The sequence below is a fragment of the Anopheles stephensi genome, chromosome 3, assembly GCF_013141755.1.
Source record: "Anopheles stephensi strain Indian chromosome 3, UCI_ANSTEP_V1.0, whole genome shotgun sequence".
Lineage (NCBI taxonomy): Eukaryota > Metazoa > Arthropoda > Insecta > Diptera > Culicidae > Anopheles > Anopheles stephensi.
The window spans coordinates 12,269,656-12,289,315 of NC_050203.1; the positions used below are offsets into that span (position 1 = coordinate 12,269,656).

Sequence of the window (19,660 nt, forward strand, 5' to 3'; positions counted from 1 at the left end):
GCCTGCGGTATGACGGGCGGCTGGTTCAGTGGTGGATAGAGCGGCTGGAACACAGCCGGACTGCCGGCACCGGGCTGCGGGTAGCTGCTGAAGAAGGGCGACCGGGTCGTCTGGACGCTGCCGAAGATGTAGTTCGGGTCGATCGGCAGGTTGGGATAGATCGGGTCCTTACCACCACCGCCGACCACCTTGGTGTTTTCCGGGGCCGGATTTAGACTGAGTACGCCTGCGAAATGGGTGTTAAAATTCGCTAGATTGTAATGCGGTTTTGCGGAAATTGCTTCGGTTGGAAGCAGCAGAGCAGCAGGTGAAAGAGTTGCGCAGGGAGTTAAGGAAAGGAGGCTTAGGGCGCGAGCGTTTTTTGGAAGTGTTGGTCATCAAGACCTAACCGAATGGGGTCCCGGTGATGAGATATGCTGGTGTGCTTCCCCATGCATTCAGTATGCTTTGTTAAAGTTGGAAGCTTATCGGTATCTTCCACAAGAAGCTTATGCTGCTTTCAATTATTTCCCATAAAAAAAACATATCATGCATATCACATAAAGTAAAGATGTGTTCCTGTTCCTTTCACTTGCTTGTCCGAAAGTTTCTGTTTGCTACATTAGTTGTTATTCTTGGCATACCAACTAACGCCCGAAAGACATCTCCAAAGAGAAGTCCCGTGTGAAATCAACAGTTAAAAAAAAATCGAGAAATGTTCTTCTAGACACTAGAGATAGACACAAAAAAAAAGATGGAAAATTGCATTTACCGCTCGGGCCGGCATTGACACTGGGATCCGTGTTCTTTTTGCAGGTCGGGTAACGGCCACAATCGTTATTCTCGCGCTGCCCCATGGAGCACGACTCGTAAGCCATCACGCACACCTGGCTCGGCAGGCAACCGATATCGCTGCAGGTACGTCCATACTCTGGAATAAAGAAACAAAACAAAAAAACACAGTTCCGGAATTGATCCGGAAAGGAGAAACAATAAGAGATGCAAACAATGAAGGCAACCAAAACAGGGTAAGAGCAGCAGCAGTGGTGGTGGTGGTGATTGGGTATTCGTGTCTGTGCGTGTGTGTGTGTGTGTGTGTGTGTGAGGGAGGTTAATGGAAAGGAGCAGGACAAAAGGAGATTTAAATAATAATAATCTAAAAAAGCGCCTTACAAAAGAAACACGGAACGCAACGCGCGTGCGTTAAGATTTATGTCCGCGTCGTTTGTTGTTGCAATGAAGCTAGGCCAGGCCCGCGTTCCAACTTCAGTTGCAGTTAGCAGTTACTTTTAAAAGCGCTTTAGAACCGTTTGCCACACTGAACGGTTGCAAATGTTGCGTAGCGGCATAAATATTCGGTTGATTTGCATTTGCATTTGTTTGCGAGACCCCCCCCCCCCAGCAGTGTGGGGGCAAAAAGGCAAAATGGGTTTATTATGCAAAATTGGCGCACCCGCACGTGCACCACTACACGTGTAGGGCATTTTAGCGCACTCGGTGGCCACACCGCAGGACATGTGTTTGAAACGGGGTACCAAATTTATCCGGGCCTATTACTACTGTCCCGCTGTATGATGGAAGGGAACAGTGAAGTAATAAATAATGTTGCTGTCTATTGTTGGCAATCACGGAAGGGTGGGTTGGGAAAAAGTTGGGTGAAGAAAAGGGTGGAGTATTGGTTTGAGGAAACTCATGAAGTTGTTGGATTGTTTGTAAAGCTTTTACTCATAAATTAGATCGGGAAGAATATTTAGCGAGTATAATTAGCTGCCGAGGGATGCAATTTATGTGGTCTGGGGAAAGTGTTTTAACGTAGCGATTCATTATGGACCAAATTTAACTCGACGACTCTTTGTCCAGGGTGGATTGTCCCAAAAACTACGACAGAGTCACCCTCAGTTTTGGAGTAGCAAATAGTGAGGAGACTCTTTAAATATAGCAAAAAAAAAACGATCAAGATTACCAAAGATTCGATTGATCGTAGACACTCCAAAAGGGAGCGATCAATAGTGTTTTTTAGTAGCTGAACATCTTATTGGTGCCGAAGGACCTTTTATAGGTCCTGCCTATAAAGTCGAGTTGAATAGAAATTCCTCCTTACAGAGGGACGCTCTGATTGAGATTTGAACTCCAGTCCGGGGTAAATAACCTTGAGTACTAACCGTACTAAAATAATTGTAGCTATCAAATGTTTTGGCCATCAGAAAATAGGTCTGTTAAAATAAAAGAACACCTTTTTGCCTATCAAATGTGCCCTATAAAAAAACACTAGCCAACAAGCAAATTTGTTTCACTGAGACGATAATCATTCTGTGGTCCACGATGTACCGTGCACGTAGAATAAATGTATGCTAATGCATTAATAATTAATTGTCAATCACAATAATGATCCGTGTTTGGCATACCGCCGGCAGCTACCGCCAAGCTGTCCACCTCCGACCGGCTGCATTAATTATAAATGATAAACTCTGACCCTCTGCTCGGAGGGGCTTTTCACAAACTCACGCCTTTTATACATTATTACTGGGCATAATTACCCACATAAAATGGGCCCCATGCTTGCGATGCTTCTGTTGCTATCGATGCTACTTTCAATGAAGTTAGCGATCGATGTGCACTAATTGATGCACACCATACAGCGATAGAGTTTCTTTTTCGGAGTAAAAACTGTGCCGAACTGTACGAACACAGGGGGAAGTGGAGACGAGCCGGGATTGTTTCGGTTGTGTCATGAGATTCTGTTTGTTGTTTTTCCCTTCTGGAAGAGATGCGTCACCACATCCTCTTGATATTCTTGATCAGCTCGATCCGATTGCAATCGATTATTGGTAATTAGTATGAATGGAATTCAGGCTGCGGTGGAGGGAGCGCGGTGGCCGTATGCTTGAACCCTGTCAAACCACCGATGTCGATGAATTTTAATTCAATTATTCGTCTGGTAGAGGCATCGTTCGCTGAGGACAGCAGCGTGGTGGTGTGGGCCTCCAAGCCTTGTGTCCGTCAGTAGTAAAGCCATGTATGACAGCGTAACGGCAACACAACACAGCACAAAAACGTTCATCTGACCGAACGACCTCAAAATGAAACACGACGTACTGCCACCGGCTCGACCGAACACATCAGCCAGCATTTTGGTCGGCCATTTTGAAGTGGTTCCATTTTTTAATCACAGTCGCCCCGGGATGCGTCCCGATGACACGGCGCACAGTTGCGAGGGTGCATTGCGAGGAATTGGACTGGAAGGCTCCCGGCTGGTGTGCCAAAATGGTGGCAAACTGGAGCAAACTGGAGAATTCATAACGGAACGGTGACAGGTTCATCCCCGGGAAAGTTTCGGGGACATTTGGCTATTTGGTTTCCAGTGCCAATACACATACAATTCTCATACAGCTGCCTATCTGTGTCTACTACGGCTGCCATGCTAGGATGAGTGCGAGCTCGGGATAGCCATTTTCGGTGGGCAAACGGGACTTGTGCAGTTGGGGGGTTTGTTTCGTTTTTTTCTTTTTGCGCATTTTGTTTGTTGTCCTGGATTTTTTTTTAATTCCCGACACCACACACGAGATGAAACATCCATCTTTCGGTAATCAATCAAAAAACCCCAAAAACTGATGAATCCCGAATTTGTGTGCTACTGTTTGAAAATAAAACAGGCAAAGTGCTTTCAAAAATGGGACAAAAGCACTCCGACAAACATACATACAGACGTGCCTAAATATGGTCTTTATATGGGTCAGAAGGGTTTAGTTGGGGATGGAAGCTTGAGACTATGGGATGCCCTCATCGCATCACAATGTGCGATGAATAATGAGCAGCTTGTCAGTGACATTTGTTTCTAATACACGCTTGTATTAAACTGGGGGAAAAGAATTGGTTTGCTGTTAGTAGGCCACGACGCGTATCGATTTGACATTTGGGTTACTATATTTTGACAGTTAAAATGCCAGATGTTGGAGACGTCTAGCGGCGATTTTTCCAAACAATATTCTTCTAAAAAAATACTATCCAATATAATAATCCGATTAACGAGAACCATTATTTACGATGTGGTTGTCGATGTTTTTTGCTAGTGTGACTGCTTAAATATGCATTGCCACACAATTTTGCGTATGCACAGGAACAGGCCTGCACGACCTGCAGAAATCAAAATAGGGTCAACACACACACATCCGTGAAAACATGTCCCTAAATTGGTTCCGCGAGCCTGCTTATTGGTACTTCCGCATCACCAATCGGCAAAGGTGCGCCCTGAGTCAGCAGTTTTGCATTCGGAAAATTTAGAACTATCCGAACGGGAACGAAACGATGACGTGATTATGAAGCGGCGATGAACAATCCTTTCTCACGATGCGCTTCGGGATGTGTGTGTGTGTGTGTTTTTTTTTCGTCTGCCTTCTTTCGATTTCAAATTATAGTTCCCCGTACCCGTACCGTAGAGCGGCCCGTAGTACGTGACCTGCGTTACTAATCAACTGCGGAAAAGTGGCCGATGACGGTGGCGTACTTCGGGCTACGGCTGGGGAAGGTCAGCTTTGCTAAGCAAAGCGGAAAGACTGCCCGGAATACATGTACCCCCGCTGTCGGGCGGTCGGTTTGAGTGCAAACGTGCCGTCACGCACGACAAGTACACCGTGGAAGCATATTTTCGACACGGTATTCACCGGTGTTGCGGTGGTAGTTTGGTACCGACGCTTCTATCTCCCTAGAGTCATCGATGAGAAATGAGTTTTAATGATTAGGGTAGGGAATAATGCTTGGGCAAAGGGCATAATTTAGGCTGTCTAGTATCGAACGATATTTAACATTTTTCTGAATATTCTCCCTTTAGAGAAACAGAATACTAATCCCATCCTTACCATTGCACCAAATTTAAATAAATAGTTTCGCGCGTTAGAAAATTTAAACAAACTAACCTTTCGCTTAGCCCTCGCTTGTCTCGTTCGAGGTGCAGCAAATGTCCGAACCCCGAACTAGTCACGAAGGCTAAGCTGGGGGAAAATTTATTTCCTCTCGTTACCCTCGGGCACACTCAAAGGTCAGCAAAATTCGGTGGCCACAATCAATATCAAGCAGCAGGAACTACACCGTTCCGAATGTACGAAACGCGTGTAGCGAAAACATTGCACCGCTATTTTTCATGCTCGTACGCCGTCCCACTCTGGGGCCAAAAATTATTATGTCCACCTGCAGGTGAGCAGAGAGGGTGAAGCGGACTTTATAAGATGAGTGTGATGAATATTTATATTCTATCGATGGCGGTTAGGATGCTGCGTCATCATCTGCCTGTGCCGAGCCGAGCTTGATCGAGCAGTTTGATAATGCCATGAAGTCACAAGTTCCGCTGGCAATATGTTTAGGAGAAATTTTGATTTGAAGCACCATCACCGTGTTGGGAAGATCGTGCACCTGTAATCGATCAATTATAGACCTTATAGGAGAGAGAGAGGGAAATAAATCGAGCGATGCTTTTATTCAATTATGTTCGCCAAGATTGAGAAGTTTCCTATCTTCACGGGCCAAGCCTGATTGGTGGTTAAAAATGGAAAGTAATTTAACTGGCGCGTTATTCAATTTTAAGTGAAAACGCTTTTAGCCTGTTATAAAGCATGAGCGGGACCGGCAGTCCCTGCTCAATCGATGGGGGAAGTATTCTCCCCTCTATCGAAACGGAACCAGTGTGCGAGGTGGAAATCGGAAAACATTTTATCGCAAACGGTTATTGCTTCATTCGTTAAGCCGTAAGTGCTTTCGGTGGGTGGATAGTAGTACCACCACTATAACTTGCACGATAACTTCATTCCCGATTGTCATACGAAATGGGGTGAGGTCCTTCGGGAGTGGAAGCAGCGGTGGGGGTGGCTTTGGGTGGCCTCCTTGCTATGGCAGGTAGAACCTTCTGTTGAACACGATCAAAGAATGGTGCTTCGATATGTTCTTGCTGTCCATTTGCCAAACGGTACTTAGACGCTAGTATATACGGACAGCTGTGCTTAGCAGAGCTAGACGAAAGGCTAAATAAGGCTTTCCATACCTTCGCTTTTTTGAAAAAGGAAAAGGCAAATACGACTAGCCGTTAGGCCGCGAATCGTTTCCATTCTCATTCCGGGTGCCTTCACTTCACTCCATTCCGCAGCGTGCGAGATTATGATTGCCTTATTATTATTAGCTTGCATTAGCATATCAATTTGTGGGTCGTTCATTCTCCTATTCCCGGTGTTCCGTTCATCGACTTATGCCGTTGTTCTCTGCCGCCATATTCCTACAGGATTGCATTCTTCACCATTCAGAAAATATAGCTCAGAGCAGGCCGGTGTGTTTGCGGGCGACGCTCGAATGTGGGCCAACCGGCACGGGTAGCGAGACAACGAGAATGGAATTTTTCCAAATATTTCTCCCGAGTGTTTGAAAGCCACTTGTGTAAAAACCGGTCCGCCGGTTTGGGGTTGGTAGATCCAACCCAGGTTGGCGGCGGCGGCGTCGGTAGAATATCCGATTAAGAAATGGAATCCATGGAATGTTTGGCTAAAACCACTCGAGCATCTTTGGTGTGTTTACCCAAAGGGAGGGAAAAGCCTTCCCCATACACCACACGCACGTATAAAGAAATTGCCACCGGCTTTGTTCGACAGACACAAACGTGAGGCGTGTTCGATGGAGCACTGTCCACAGAGAAATGCGTCATGATGAAATAGGATACAGGTTGAGCATTGGTTATTCACTCCCCGGGGCAAAACTTTAAAAGCTTACAAAAAAGTGTGGTCCCTTTCTTGGAACTGGCCCGGATTTATTGGCACAGCGCTTACCGTAAGAAAAGCCCCGCGCCTTAAAGTGGCTCTCGTTGTGGATGAATAAATTTTAATATCCTGCAGGTGTGCTTGCTTCGAGGAGTTTATCCAATTATGTTCGGCCGAGGTGGTGGAGATGGTGCAAAAAAGCAACGGACTAAGCAATTAATTTCATAAAAAAAACTTTGATTGCTGAATTTAAATGAGTCAAAGCCAAAGGCTTATCTTTGATTGGTAGAGATTTAATTTTGGGTTCTTCTTTACCTGAATAGAAAAATACAACGCAAAAAGGGGTGAAAATCTAAAAACAAGGCCGCTATCACAAACAGTAAATCTTTCTAGCAGCCGGAGGAGAATCACGATGTAAGGTAAACCCATCCGTACAATGGCCAACCAGCCAACGTCGTTTCGATTTCCCGGCCGTTTAGTACCAAACATACATCGAACCGCCACAAACAGTCGTGTGGTAGCAGGGCAATCGTGTTTCGTTTTGTCGTTAATTGGCTGTATCAATCAAAATCACACTTCGGTGCGGTTGTTCGAGGGAAAACGTTTAGTAGCTCCGCGAGATGGATGGCATTCCGTTCCCCAGCGAGAGTTATCCTTAAGCGGGAGAGAGTGGATTTATACGTTTTGGTGTGGTTTACGAGCTAAAGGAGTCGTAAGAGACCAAGAGGACCAACGAATACAAAGCAGCTGCATAATTGAGTGGCTCGTGCGTAGTGTGCTGTGGTCAGATTTTCCGCGGGGAAATGCTTTCTACTCTAGCTCACAAAGTGCTTTCTCGGGAAAATGTTAAAATGTTTCTACTGAACTCTTTAATTTTTATACTTAAAGCAATAACAATTCATTAATTTTCAAATGGGCTTTCTCTTTATTTCCCCTTCCGTAGCGGACGGTAAAGTTCACTTCGGTTAACCCATAAATTCAAACTCCAAAGCAATTAGAATTTAGTGTGAAAAGTTTCGTCACACACCGACCGCACCCCATTAATGGCAACGCTTGGCGCCCGGTTCTGCAGCATGCAGATGGGGGCTGTTTTTTTTTTTTTAATGTGTTCCTTGCACACATTAGTCGGGCGGAAAATTTGAAACAAATTAACCCCTAATGATTATGCTTTCGTACGGGTGGAAACTATTCGGTTCGGTGCAGCAAAACATCCACACGCTGCATATGTTAATTCTTTGGAGGCGTTATATATAAAGTTTTTTTTTCTACATTGCAATTTTCTTTGCCAGCGTGTAGAGTGTAAGTTTACGAAAAAAAAACACCAACTTAAGCAGGAAAGTTGTGCGCAGCAAGAACGCAAGAAAAAAACAAATGATGGCGCACCACCAACCAGCGCGCTAATCGTTGCAGCTGCCACGCATCGTCGAACGACAGGCGGCTGCAGCTTCTGTTATGCACAGGCAGCGGATATCAAACTTGAACTTCGCACAACTGTTTCTTGTGCCAGCTTTGGCCAGATTGAGACAAACAAAAGTCTCCGTAAGTGGCTGAATGGCCGCCATAAGAAAGTTGCACCACCGATAGCCTACATTCAGGGGCACGGTTTCGCATCAGCATCAGTGGTGCGAGAGACGATACACGGTGGCAGTGTTCTTCTCGTTCACCACGGGAACGCTTCTATTTGTTTTGTACGAGCCTTTGCAACCGCCCAAGGACTTTTGTTGTTGAGTAGTGGAACAACTTCGGCGTCTACGTGTGCCAATAGCCAGCTGCAGCTTGTTTGTGATGTTGGTTCGGGGTTTTTTTTGCTGTGAACAATTGTGACACGGCGTGACCCACTCCCTTCGGCATTTGTGGGACATAGTTTAAGTTTTGCGTGAGTGTTTCAGATGCTTGCTTTAGGTGGTTAGTGTTAAATAAAGCAGAACTCTAAGCTAAGCTAAGCGACTAACGGTGTTTGGTAAACTTGGCTGTTAAGAAACTATGATAGGCAAGAAAAAGTGTTTTAGAATTTTTACCTGCTTATCATGTTTAAAAATAATTCAAAAATAAGGTTTCAGTAGGTTCTTTATAATTTACCTAAAAAATTACACTGAATAATGAAGTCTCTTCCGCTTCCTTTTTTAGTTCCTGCAAAGCCCATCTACCTGTACAAACATCCCTTTTTCATTCTACCAATATCGTTTCCTTCGGTCTGTTTCCTTTAAGAAAAAACAAAACCTTCCCATTTCACTTCCGCCGTGGGCACCTTCATTAGTGGGGTGTGTTTTTATGTCTGTCCTATCTAGCATTTGAACCTCGACCACGTCAAAGCCGGCCAGGTAACGACCATGTTTGGGCATTTAAGCTGTGGCGGTCATTTTAAAAGCTGAAACTACATCAGATAAACCTGCCAGCCAAAACTAACAGCCAGAGTTCGGGGATGTATTCTGAAGAAACAAAAAATAAAGCAGGTTCCAGTTCGTGTCTCTACCATGTCTAGCCGGTGACTACACGCGACATTAGGGACAGCTAATGGTGGAGCAAAGCCAGCCCACTTCACGGTTCGGCCCCGTGAAGCGTATTTAAGCACCTCTAATGAAGCCCACTGACCGAATGTAAGGCAGACCAGTAGTGGAAAAACAAATTTAATCTAGAAATAACACACTCTCGGGAAAGCCAAAAAGAACAGGACTCGCACGCGGATATGTTTCGTTTGCAAGGGACAGCACTCACAGCCTGCACTCCGCCCTAATTTTCTTTGCTCTTTCCCTACGACCAAGGCTCACCATAATGATGACCCTGGCTTACCTTCCCGAAGGCACTGGCACGCTAGCTCCGAAACGGTCAGTTTCCGTGCCGGATGACGTTTCAAAGATCGGTTGATAGAGAGCCACCAGCGAGCCCACTGCCCGGAGAACGGTGCACCGTTCGGTTAGATTAGGCTGCAGCGGGACGGAGCAATATTTTATAATTGTACCAACACACTCGACGCCCGGTTTCGGTACGTGGTCTTATCTAAATTGAAATCTCACAACGGTGGCTTTTTGATGGTGGCATATGGTTGGTGTACTGGCAATGCGAGATCTACATAAATAATATAGCAAAGAAGAAGACGGGACGAAAAACTAACACTCACGAAAAAGACGGCAAAGCTCCTCAAAAAACCTCAAGGAAAAGCTAGACTAATGGTTGTGCCGCAGTGTGCGGTACACGAAGAACGGCTTACCGGAACTCGATAGGATGAAGATGAAGCGCACGGGATAATTCGATAGTTTAGAGGTTATGTAAAAGATCCTAGATAGATGGTTTAGCTTTTTATCCGTGGTACGTTCGTACGGACGTGGTGGCTTGCTTTCGTTGGACGTACTGTGGGGCGATGGTAAAGTGTTGGACCTTAATTTAAGGCACTGGCTTTCGACTGCAACTACCGGACGGAGGACGAAGACAGACACAGCCAGCTCGAGTCGGAGAGTGATGCAGCACATCAAGCAAAACATGCACGAACGAAGTAATAATGATCGCTCGGTGCTGAAGGAACAACATACATGTACGCTTAGGGTCGCTCCTCTCGTTCGTTACAAAACTGTGAGTGGTACAAAACGATGGATTTGGTGGTACAAGCAGGCATCCAAGCATAACCATAAGCTAGGAGGTAAAGCTTCTACTGCTGCCACTGCTGCCGCATCAATCTACCCAGAGGGTGTCCGAGTACACCGTGTTGGATAACGAACCTTGGACGGTTCGGCTGGTGTACGTTATTCTTTCGCTTTTTTTTTTGATGATGAGGCCCAGTAATGGGGAGGTGAAATTTTTTGGGCCACAGTCCCTTACCTAGCGTAACATCGTAGCACGTCGATGGTTTAAAAGCAACGAGAAATATTTAACGATCAGATAAGGTAACGATAAATCTCGTGTTGTGTGCATCGAACACTGGAACGTAGTGAAAGCGCCTCACCGTTTGGAGTTTTTTCAACTTTAAATTGGGTACGACAAGGTATGTAGTGAAATACATGAAATTTAAATAATTTATATACTTGAAAAAAAAAACTTCACACATGAAAAGCATAGAAAAAATCATAACAACCTTTGGCCTTCCTAACCTAAAAAAATACCTTCTGATGAATTATAGCACAAAAAAGGTTATTCTTCTTGGCTCAACAACCTTTACGGGAGGTCATGTCGGCCATGGCTCACACGACTTATTTATACCATGTAGCCCGATAGTTAGTCTATGCTTCCGAGAAACTATGAGATGTAATGAGCGAAAATGTGTTCACTCAGCCAGTCAGAACCCCTAGGACCAACTTTCAGAAATAGAATCCCACCAGAAAACGGGATGCAATAGAATGGAAGTTATTCTAACGAAAACGAGCAAATAGGTTTAGTTACATTTTCTCCTCCCAAAAAACCAAAACCGCTGCACTCGGGTAACACCCGTCCAGGGAAAATGTGCAGTAGAAGTTTGACAGAAACCTAGAGCCCCATGTACACTAACTAGTATTTGAATTCGTTTAACACTTTGCTCGTCGTCGGATGCGTCTAGCGGGAATCGGCATGTAATGTGTCCACCAGGAGGTACATCACGTACCTCGGTAAATTCGTGCTGACCGGAAATGGTGCCAATACGGCGCTTCGAAACAATCGTATCACACGTATGCGCGATGCATCGGGCCGCAAGCCACGCTGACACAGCATCAGCGAGGTGGAAAATCCTTTCCGTTCATTGCGACTGTGTGAAAAACTTTCTCCACCACACACTCACACCTAGCTTTCCTCGCATCAGTTGCGAGTTGTGTCATGGGAAATTCACGAATCAAAAAAAAAAGAATCCCGTTTTTAACAAACTTTCCCACTCGGAAAACTATTCTACTGCCTCCGAAAGCACGTGTCACCGAGTGTTTGTGTGTGTGTGTGTGTGTGAGCGCACGCTGGCAAGGATAAAACCCTGGGCGGAACATGGTAAAGCACGTGAGAAAGATAACAGAGCGCAAGGCTGTAGCAACAGAAAGATAAGCTGAAATTTAAATTTACGAACATTAAACATATTTTCCATCCGACTGAAGTGTGCCAGCCGAACCGGAACGTTGGCTCGGTGGTGGAGAACACTGTGGCCTAGACGTTAGTTGCACGAACCATCTGTTAGCTTCTTGCAAAAAGGCATTGTGGCTGTGAGTTGTTTGTGTGTGTGTGGGGGGCTTTCTTCAATGTTGTCCCACATTTGGGTTTCATTTTATCCACAGGAAGAAAACAAATCGGGTTGAAAACCCTTGAGGAGAAGCAGATTTTCGGGTTTGCAATTGATTAAATGTGTGCTTTTCATTAATATTTTAGATGAATAAGCACATAGAATAAAACAATCATGCAAATTCTTCTTCATAAATAGGTTTAATAATTGAAGAACTTCTTTAAACCTCAAAAACCAAATTCTGTATTTTCATATACCTCCTGAAGGTTAGGCAAGTGTACTAGAATACTGTGTACAGAAAACTGAAGCAAACCCCATCTTTCTACCTCCATTATCCGATGGTTTCGAATACAAATTGCAACCACAAACGAGCGGACCACTTTTCCGCCCATAAGCCACCCCAGTTGTGTTTTCCACACGAAAAAAAACCTACCACTGGTTCGTCAAATCGATTTAAGATTGCCCCGCTCCGATCTTGAGACGGGACAGTGTTGCACGTTTTGCCTATCTCCACACGTTTATTATGGCTTCTGCAGCATCCGTCGTTGGTTTGCGCGAGCGAAGAACACTGCAGGGATGAATGCTGCATCAGGCTCGAACGAGCGAGACAAGCACGTGAAACGTGCTCCAATTTCTTGTTGCAATCGGCCATTGTTTTGTCGTGTAAAACTGGTCACCTCTGGGGTTGTGTTTGTTGGGCAGTTGGTAGGGGATTTCGGAGCGGTTCGCTGCCCATTCGGTCACGTTTGGAGCGGTTGCTTTTGAGCAGGAGTAGCAGCTACCTTTCACTGCACATGTTTGGCGCTTCATTTGAAAGACTATTTTTTAAGCATTCGTTTGCCGCACACGTTCGGACAGCATTCACCATTGTACCAGCGGGAAAGGGAAATTAATCCGATCGTTTGCTTTATCTTATCGTTTTCGTAAACATTTAACATGGAAATTATAAAGCTGAATATGCGCCGTATTGCATTGCGATAATATATTTTATAAAACTTTCATTACCAATTTCATGCTTCAAGTGCGCGGTAATACTCCCGCGAGACTTATCCACCGAACGAGCACAGACGAACATGTTCCCACTCATTCTATATTAATTGCACTCAACTCAGATGGGCCGAGCGTGCCGCAGGCTTTTAAGGGACAGGAAATGGAAAATGGGAAAGTATGGTGGCAGTGAGAGAGCGCAAAAAAGAACCCACTTCCTTCTTTCAATCACCAGGTAAGCGTGATACACCGAAATTAATTATATGCAGGTACGGTTTGTTTTCACAATCGCCATTTGGGATTTTTTGTTTTGTTCTTTTTTTTTGCACTACACGTCCTTTGGGGTTTGATTGGTGTTTTTTTTACTGTTTCTCTCTCTCTCTCTCTCTCTCTCTCTCTCTTTTCGTTTTTCGTAGCGTATCACGTGTGTGAAGCTTTTAATTTAAATTTTTCATACACTACTTTATGCTGGCGGAAGTTCCGGTTGCGGCGCTGTTCGCGGGGACCGTCGAGATTGTGGCTTGTTTAAATATTTAACTACGCGCAATGAAAGTTGTGGCATTTTAACTTTGGCCGTAATGGATAGCGAGGTAAAAAAAATGTCATTTTGAAGCCCAATTTTTCACATAAAATCATTAGGTTTTAACGTAAGCTTAAAAAAATTTTAGAATAACGACAGAATAGGAGGGATTCCTGTTTTCAAATAGGATATAAATTTGATATAATTAAAAGAAATGATTCTTAGTCAGTAACGCTACGCCTGTCACGTTTCGCGAGTGTTTGCATATCATCAACCGGGATTACACCGATCATCGGATGCGTTGGTTTATAATTTAACATCTTGCACCACCAATTACCACAAGGAGAGCAATCGAGTTGAGCCCGATCGAAACGATACCAGCACACACTCGGACCGGTGCAGACACACTGCCGCTTACGACAAACCAGGCCGATTTAGTGCCCTTCTCTTCTACTAAATCCCGACCATTTTGCCCCACTTTGGACCCGGCTGGCCTGGGCTGGCTGAGGGCAGTATTCTGCAGCAGTGTTAATGGAATAGATAATTTTCCGTCCGGCAAACCGTAGCTCTCGGCCTGCCAATGCTGGGCGAGAGTAGATTACAAAACCCTTCGAATCGACACATCGAAGGAAATTTAAACTGATACAGTCTTCTATTAGGTCCACAATCTCCATCCGCAAAAGGCAGAGGACATGCTGGTGTCGTTCGGCTTACGGCAGCACTTTCGTGAAGCGTTTTTGTGGAAATGTGGGGCGGGGGGGAAATGAGATGGACTTTGTGGCCTCACCCCTTCGGCTTAGGCTTGGGGTGTGTTGTTTCGTTGTCAACGATGTTTCTATTGGTAGGTCGGTAGAATTTGTTGGTGTGTGTGTGTGTGTGTCTTTTTTCTGCCAGAATAAACAGCAGTTGTGCAGTAGTGGCTGCTGCTCGGCAAGCTATGCTACGACGAGCCGGGAATGTACAATTGGTTTGGCGAAGCTGATTTCGCACTTTATCAACCTTACAAGGGGAGTGGGAAAATGGGGGAAAAGGGATGGAAAAAATGTTTTGTAATCTTTTAACCGGTACGATACCGGGGCATGCTTGTGGCGTCCAAATGTATGCTTTAATGTGTTGACACATGGGTGTTTGTAAAGTTTAGATAAAGATGTCGGTTTGGTACCACATACCAAAAACATTACTTTAAATGATCAAATATGGAAGAATAGTAGGTTTGTTGGATGCTATTAAGACAATTGATTTAACACACTAAAAAGATGGTTTTCAAATGAATCAAAATATAATTTGAATTCTGTATTTCATCTTCACTGTCACCAAATTGTGAAAATATTTTAACGAACTGAATAACTCGCAACCAGTAAGCTGCTTCCTTATGCCATTCACATAGCTCAACCACACCACTTGCCACTTGCGGAGAAAACCCGCCCGCAAAGCACTTGTAACCATCAGCCATGCCTGAGTGTGCTGGGTAGATTGTCGCTTGTTGTGATTTGGTCCCATTTCCGTCTGCAAACCGCCAAAAATCCACTCGATCGTGCTTCAAAGCCAAAACCCCGACCACTCGTCCGAATATCGTCACAGTACACACAGTAAAAAAAAAGAAAATGGAAAATGTATGCCATTATATCTCCATACTTAATTATACGAAGACCGTGGCTACCCAGAGTCACACCACTCCACCGCCACCCGTTTTTCTCATCATTCTGTGCCTATTTGGAAGCTATTTGAAAGCTTTTTTGCGTTGTTCGGTTAAACAGAAAAAAAATCTCCTCGTATCCTCAGCCCTAAGCTTAGCTCGACGATGCGGCTGTTGAGCAGATAAAAACCAACGCTCAACCATTTCCAAATTCGCCCTCTGCTCTGCTAGATTGTGGTGGTGAGGAAAATTCAACAAAAATTACGCTCAACACAACACTGCATACATTTGTGCAGCAGCTACGCCAAAGACGCCCCAAATAGGAAGCGGAATTGCCATTGAATCTTAAACGATTCGTAACGATCCGGTTATGGGCGTTGGGTGGTATGTGTACTGTATGTGTGTGTGTGTGTGTTGTGTCTGCGAGAGGGCGTCAAAGCTCCGCACCATGCGTTTCTTCCGTTTGGACGAGTCGCTTTCGGATTTCTGTTCTGCCAATCGACCGCGCCGAGCCAGGATTCACTTCCACAATTGCTGCACAATGTCGTCCTGTTGCATGTATGGATGTGCATACAAATTTGGCCAGACATACAATGGTAGGGCAATGTACTTCCTTTTTTTTGTTACTCTTGTCCAAACGAGTGTAAGCGGTTCCTTTTTTCGATTGTACAAGTCGTGTTCTTTCCGACTTTACCTTCTCCCTCTCTCTCTCTCTCTCTTTTTCATTCCGAACGCTTCCGTATCAATATCATGTATGGTCGCTCGATGAATGGATTGTACGGAAGAATGAACGGTAAGAGAAAAACGGCAAGTTACATTGTCAAGCCAGGATATAGAATTTCGGCTTCAGGCAAACAGACAAAACCGTTCGTCAGTGAAAACGGTCCGCAGCCCAAGGCAGCTCCTAGCTGTCCTAGCCAGAGAATCGTACAGAGCGCCGGTATGATTGTTTGTCAGTAGTTGGTCCGCTTTGGCGTTACATTCAACCTACCGAGCAATGGATGAATCCTTTCTTCTCCCTTTTCTTCTTCTCCTTACCTTCTCCCACGGTTCGCTTGATATGCTTGACCGTGGAAAATGGGTTACGAGCGGCATAGAAATTACTGTACCACCACCGAGAGGGAAATGGTTCAAATGGTTGGCCGAAATTGATGGCCTGTCAGGAAAGGGCCAGAGGTTAGAATGTTTGCAAAACACGACCGGACAAAAACGGGGATTGGGAATGCTGTCAAATATGCCGAGAACGTTACCACGAGAGGCACTGTAACTAATTGACAGCGGGATAATTACTGAGATAACTGTATTAAGGTTGGCTGTTGTGTTGGCTGTTTGGGGCTCTTTGCGAAATATGTGTATCTTGATGAGCAGAAGCTGATTTTCACCATTGTTCCTATAAAGTACTGCTGTTCATATAAAAAACTTTTAACAACTTATTCAAAATATTCAAAAAAATGTTTAAGAATGTTTTTTTTAAATTTGGTTTTTGTACTATCTTTCCCAAACATTGTTAATGGTTTACCTAAATAATTATTGAATTTTCCTCCGAATTATCATAATAATATTTACATATGTACATTGTAAACAAGAACAATAAAAAGAATGATTTGATTGGACGTGTATTTCCAAAAATTATAATCCACTACACTAATTTTTCACATCCTTCTGCTTCCCATAAGCCATAAAAAGTGTACACGGCATACCTTCCTTTTGCTAAACATAATCAACATGCAATTATAAATTGCCATAATCATTTCCCCCTTTTCCCGGCGTGGGAAAATAGAAAAAAAAACACACTCACGCGGGGAACGGAAACCCGGTACGAGCGTTATTACATTGAAAGCAATAAAACAAGTTAAACTTCACCACAAAACTTTCCTTATATCCTTTCCTTAGCTTGCGTGGAGGGTTTGGGGAAGGTACAAGGGGTACAAGGGGTAGGAAGAGTTTACCAGAAGCATAGTAAATAATTTTAAGCTGTGGTGAAAAAAAGAACACGTTGGGTACCTCCCACCGACCGGAAAATGGATCAAACTGTGAGGTTGATTGGCTTTCCACCTGGACGATATCCTCCCGGGGTGTGTGCGTGTATTTGGGTATGGAAAGTTGGCTTCTTATTTTCGCTTGCTTTTCTGTCCCCTCGTTTTTCCCCCCCGTTTATCCCCTTTCCACTACCTCACTGCGAACCTCATTTCATGGATCATTAGAAGGCAATAAATAAAAGTGGCAAATTTCTGTCAACCTTTCTGGCCACGCGAAGTAAACCGTGTTACAAAGTAAGCTGCCAGCGCCCCAAATATTCATCGTTCCGTTACGGAAAATGTTGTCATGTCTCGCTAGATTATTGGTGAGGGAGGGGAAATTGAGGGGTGATAGTATCCGGGGGTGGGAAAAAAGGATAGTGGAGAAGGTGTTCGGGTTATTACCCGATTGTTTTGGGGGGAACTTGTAACGTTTACATTGAATCACTATCACTGCACTGGGAATGTTGTTTTTGGAGGCTAAGCAGCTATCGACTAGTGTTTGTGTCATTGTTTTGCTTCTCTTTTCTGTGGAGTGTAAATAGCATAAAAAATACTTACTGGTAAATGGAAGTGGTAGCGCAAGGGTGAAAAGCAGTTGAAATATTAACCCACAGTAAAGGGTTTTTATCCGCGAGAGCTCCATCCTGGTGAAACGTTTCTCACCGCACCAAAGGCAAAGGCAACTGGCCACCTGTTCCCTGGTAAATTCGTCTGTCGGTACGAGCTGGTAGCGGCCACACCTTCACAACCCAGGAAGTGGATGGGTCGATTTGATTGACGTGCTGTGCGTTGTACACCACTCTGTAAAGCCTTGGATGGGTTTGTTTCCTTTACTGTTATTTACTCGCCCTTGCTGTGAGCCAGAGTAATAACGATCGACAGCCGGACCGGAACTCGGAGCGTCGAGCCCTTGATGCTACGATCCGTGACGGAAACTCTTTTCTTGCGCTCCGCCTACCGCCACCAGCTATACCGGATGGTAGTTCTGCAAAGTAAAAACGACAACAAAAAAGGACGTTAGAAAGGGGGAGTGATAAAGAATCTCAACGGACAGAAAATGGCATCGCTGAGCGTCGCAGCGAAGGCAGCGCAGAGATAGTAATAAAATATAATTAATTAAATTACGTCGGAAATCCGGCTACGTTTTTATGGCGACGGGCACGGGCAAATGGTACCGAACATCGTGAGGCATAAATCGTGCGCCAGAGCTTCGGAGCTTCCACGTACGCGAAACGATGCGTCACGGCTGACTCTCAGAGTGGCTGAGATTACTCGCGACGCAATTTCAACAAGTTGATACAACAACTGCGTTTATATGGTGTATCTCGTCTGTTTCTTCATGGTCTCAGAAGGACATGATCGCTTTTTTTTCTTCTCCGAAATGGCTCTTGTGGGACAAAGTTTCGGTAAAGCGCTGCAGGATGATTTACGAAACCATTTACCGATGCGACGGATGATGTATGGTGAAAAGTTTAGAGCTTTTATTGGAAGTCGGAGCTATTATCCGGTTCAGTGGATGTGACACCGTCGTTGCTGGGTAAAAAATGTTTTATCTTTTTCTGTGAAGCTCTAGTGAGGAAAATTTTCATTTTAAAAATTCCATCACATTTACAGGAAAGCAATTTATTTTATTTACACATCTCAACCCAATTCAAATCAGCCCATCAAATTATTCATTAAATTACCCAAACAAACGCACAGCTGCCGGTTATTAAACGGACGTAAATCCAAAACAAAAGGTAATTGAAGGTAATTGTGAGACCGATTGCGAAAGAAATGGCGAGACGAGACGTAAAAAACCATTTCCATCCCTCACCGGAGGCTAATGATTACCGTTGGAACGCGCTTTTTTATGTTCGGTGGACATCATGCAAATCGTCAAAGTGACGAATTCCTTTCTTTTACGTTTAATATTTATCTTTTGGCCGGCAGTGAGACAAGCGTTTGCGGTAAATTGTGTGGTGGGATAATAACTGAAATGTTTACGATTGAAATGTGCTTTTATGTGGGCCACAATGAAAGCAATCGTCGGGAAAAACGAAACGACAAACGCTCCTAAACAAAGAAGTGACACAATTACGACCCAAAGTCAGGGTTTTTTTTCTTGTGCTGCAATTTTGATGGATAATAAAAGTGGTGAGCAGTTGTGTTGACTAATATTCGGAAGGGAATTGCAAATTGCATAAAATTATTGTGGCGCTTTTATTGCGTACTAATTGAACGATTGACAGATTAGTAATTTTTGGGGTAGAAAAAAAATGAAACAACAGAGGCCATAAATTGTGTTAACGTGTTATTTTGTGCCTGTGTGTTTGTATGTGAATGCATAATTCCTTCTCCAACTCGACAAGTCATGCTAAACGCCAATGCTTCTGGCCAAGCGCCTTCCTACCACTAAACTAATAATGAAAATCGTTCCATGTAGTTCACTGTGGGTAGATTATGTTTACGATACAATCATCGCGATACCTCGCCCAACAAAATGGGACTTGAAGCGGAGAGAGGAGGAAAAAACACATCCCAAAATCGATAAAATTATGGCAGCCGCTAAATGGAGGCGCCCTATCATTTGCTTGTCACGTTCCGTTGCGCCAGTAAACCGAGATTGATGAGTGG

At 44.3% G+C, this 19,660-nt stretch overlaps 1 protein-coding gene and 1 long non-coding RNA gene across 6 annotated transcripts in view; one reads left to right on the plus strand and one right to left on the minus strand.

Moving 5' to 3' along the window:
- LOC118514254 (translation initiation factor IF-2-like) overlaps positions 1-19,660 on the minus strand; it is a 59,924-nt gene that overhangs the window by 4,424 nt on the left and 35,840 nt on the right. For all 5 annotated transcript variants that reach the window (XM_036060971.1, XM_036060968.1, XM_036060970.1 and 2 more), the window contains 2 exons: positions 17,603-18,029; positions 752-910 (listed from right to left, as the gene is read on the minus strand). In XM_036060971.1, the coding sequence (XP_035916864.1) occupies positions 752-910; positions 17,603-17,687 (244 nt within the window). In that variant the 5' untranslated portion in view covers positions 17,688-18,029. The remainder of the gene's footprint in view (positions 1-751; positions 911-17,602; positions 18,030-19,660) is intronic.
- LOC118514257 lies at positions 13,041-13,460 on the plus strand. The gene is made up of 2 exons (XR_004906592.1): positions 13,041-13,102; positions 13,284-13,460. It is a non-coding gene; the product is annotated as an uncharacterized LOC118514257 (long non-coding RNA).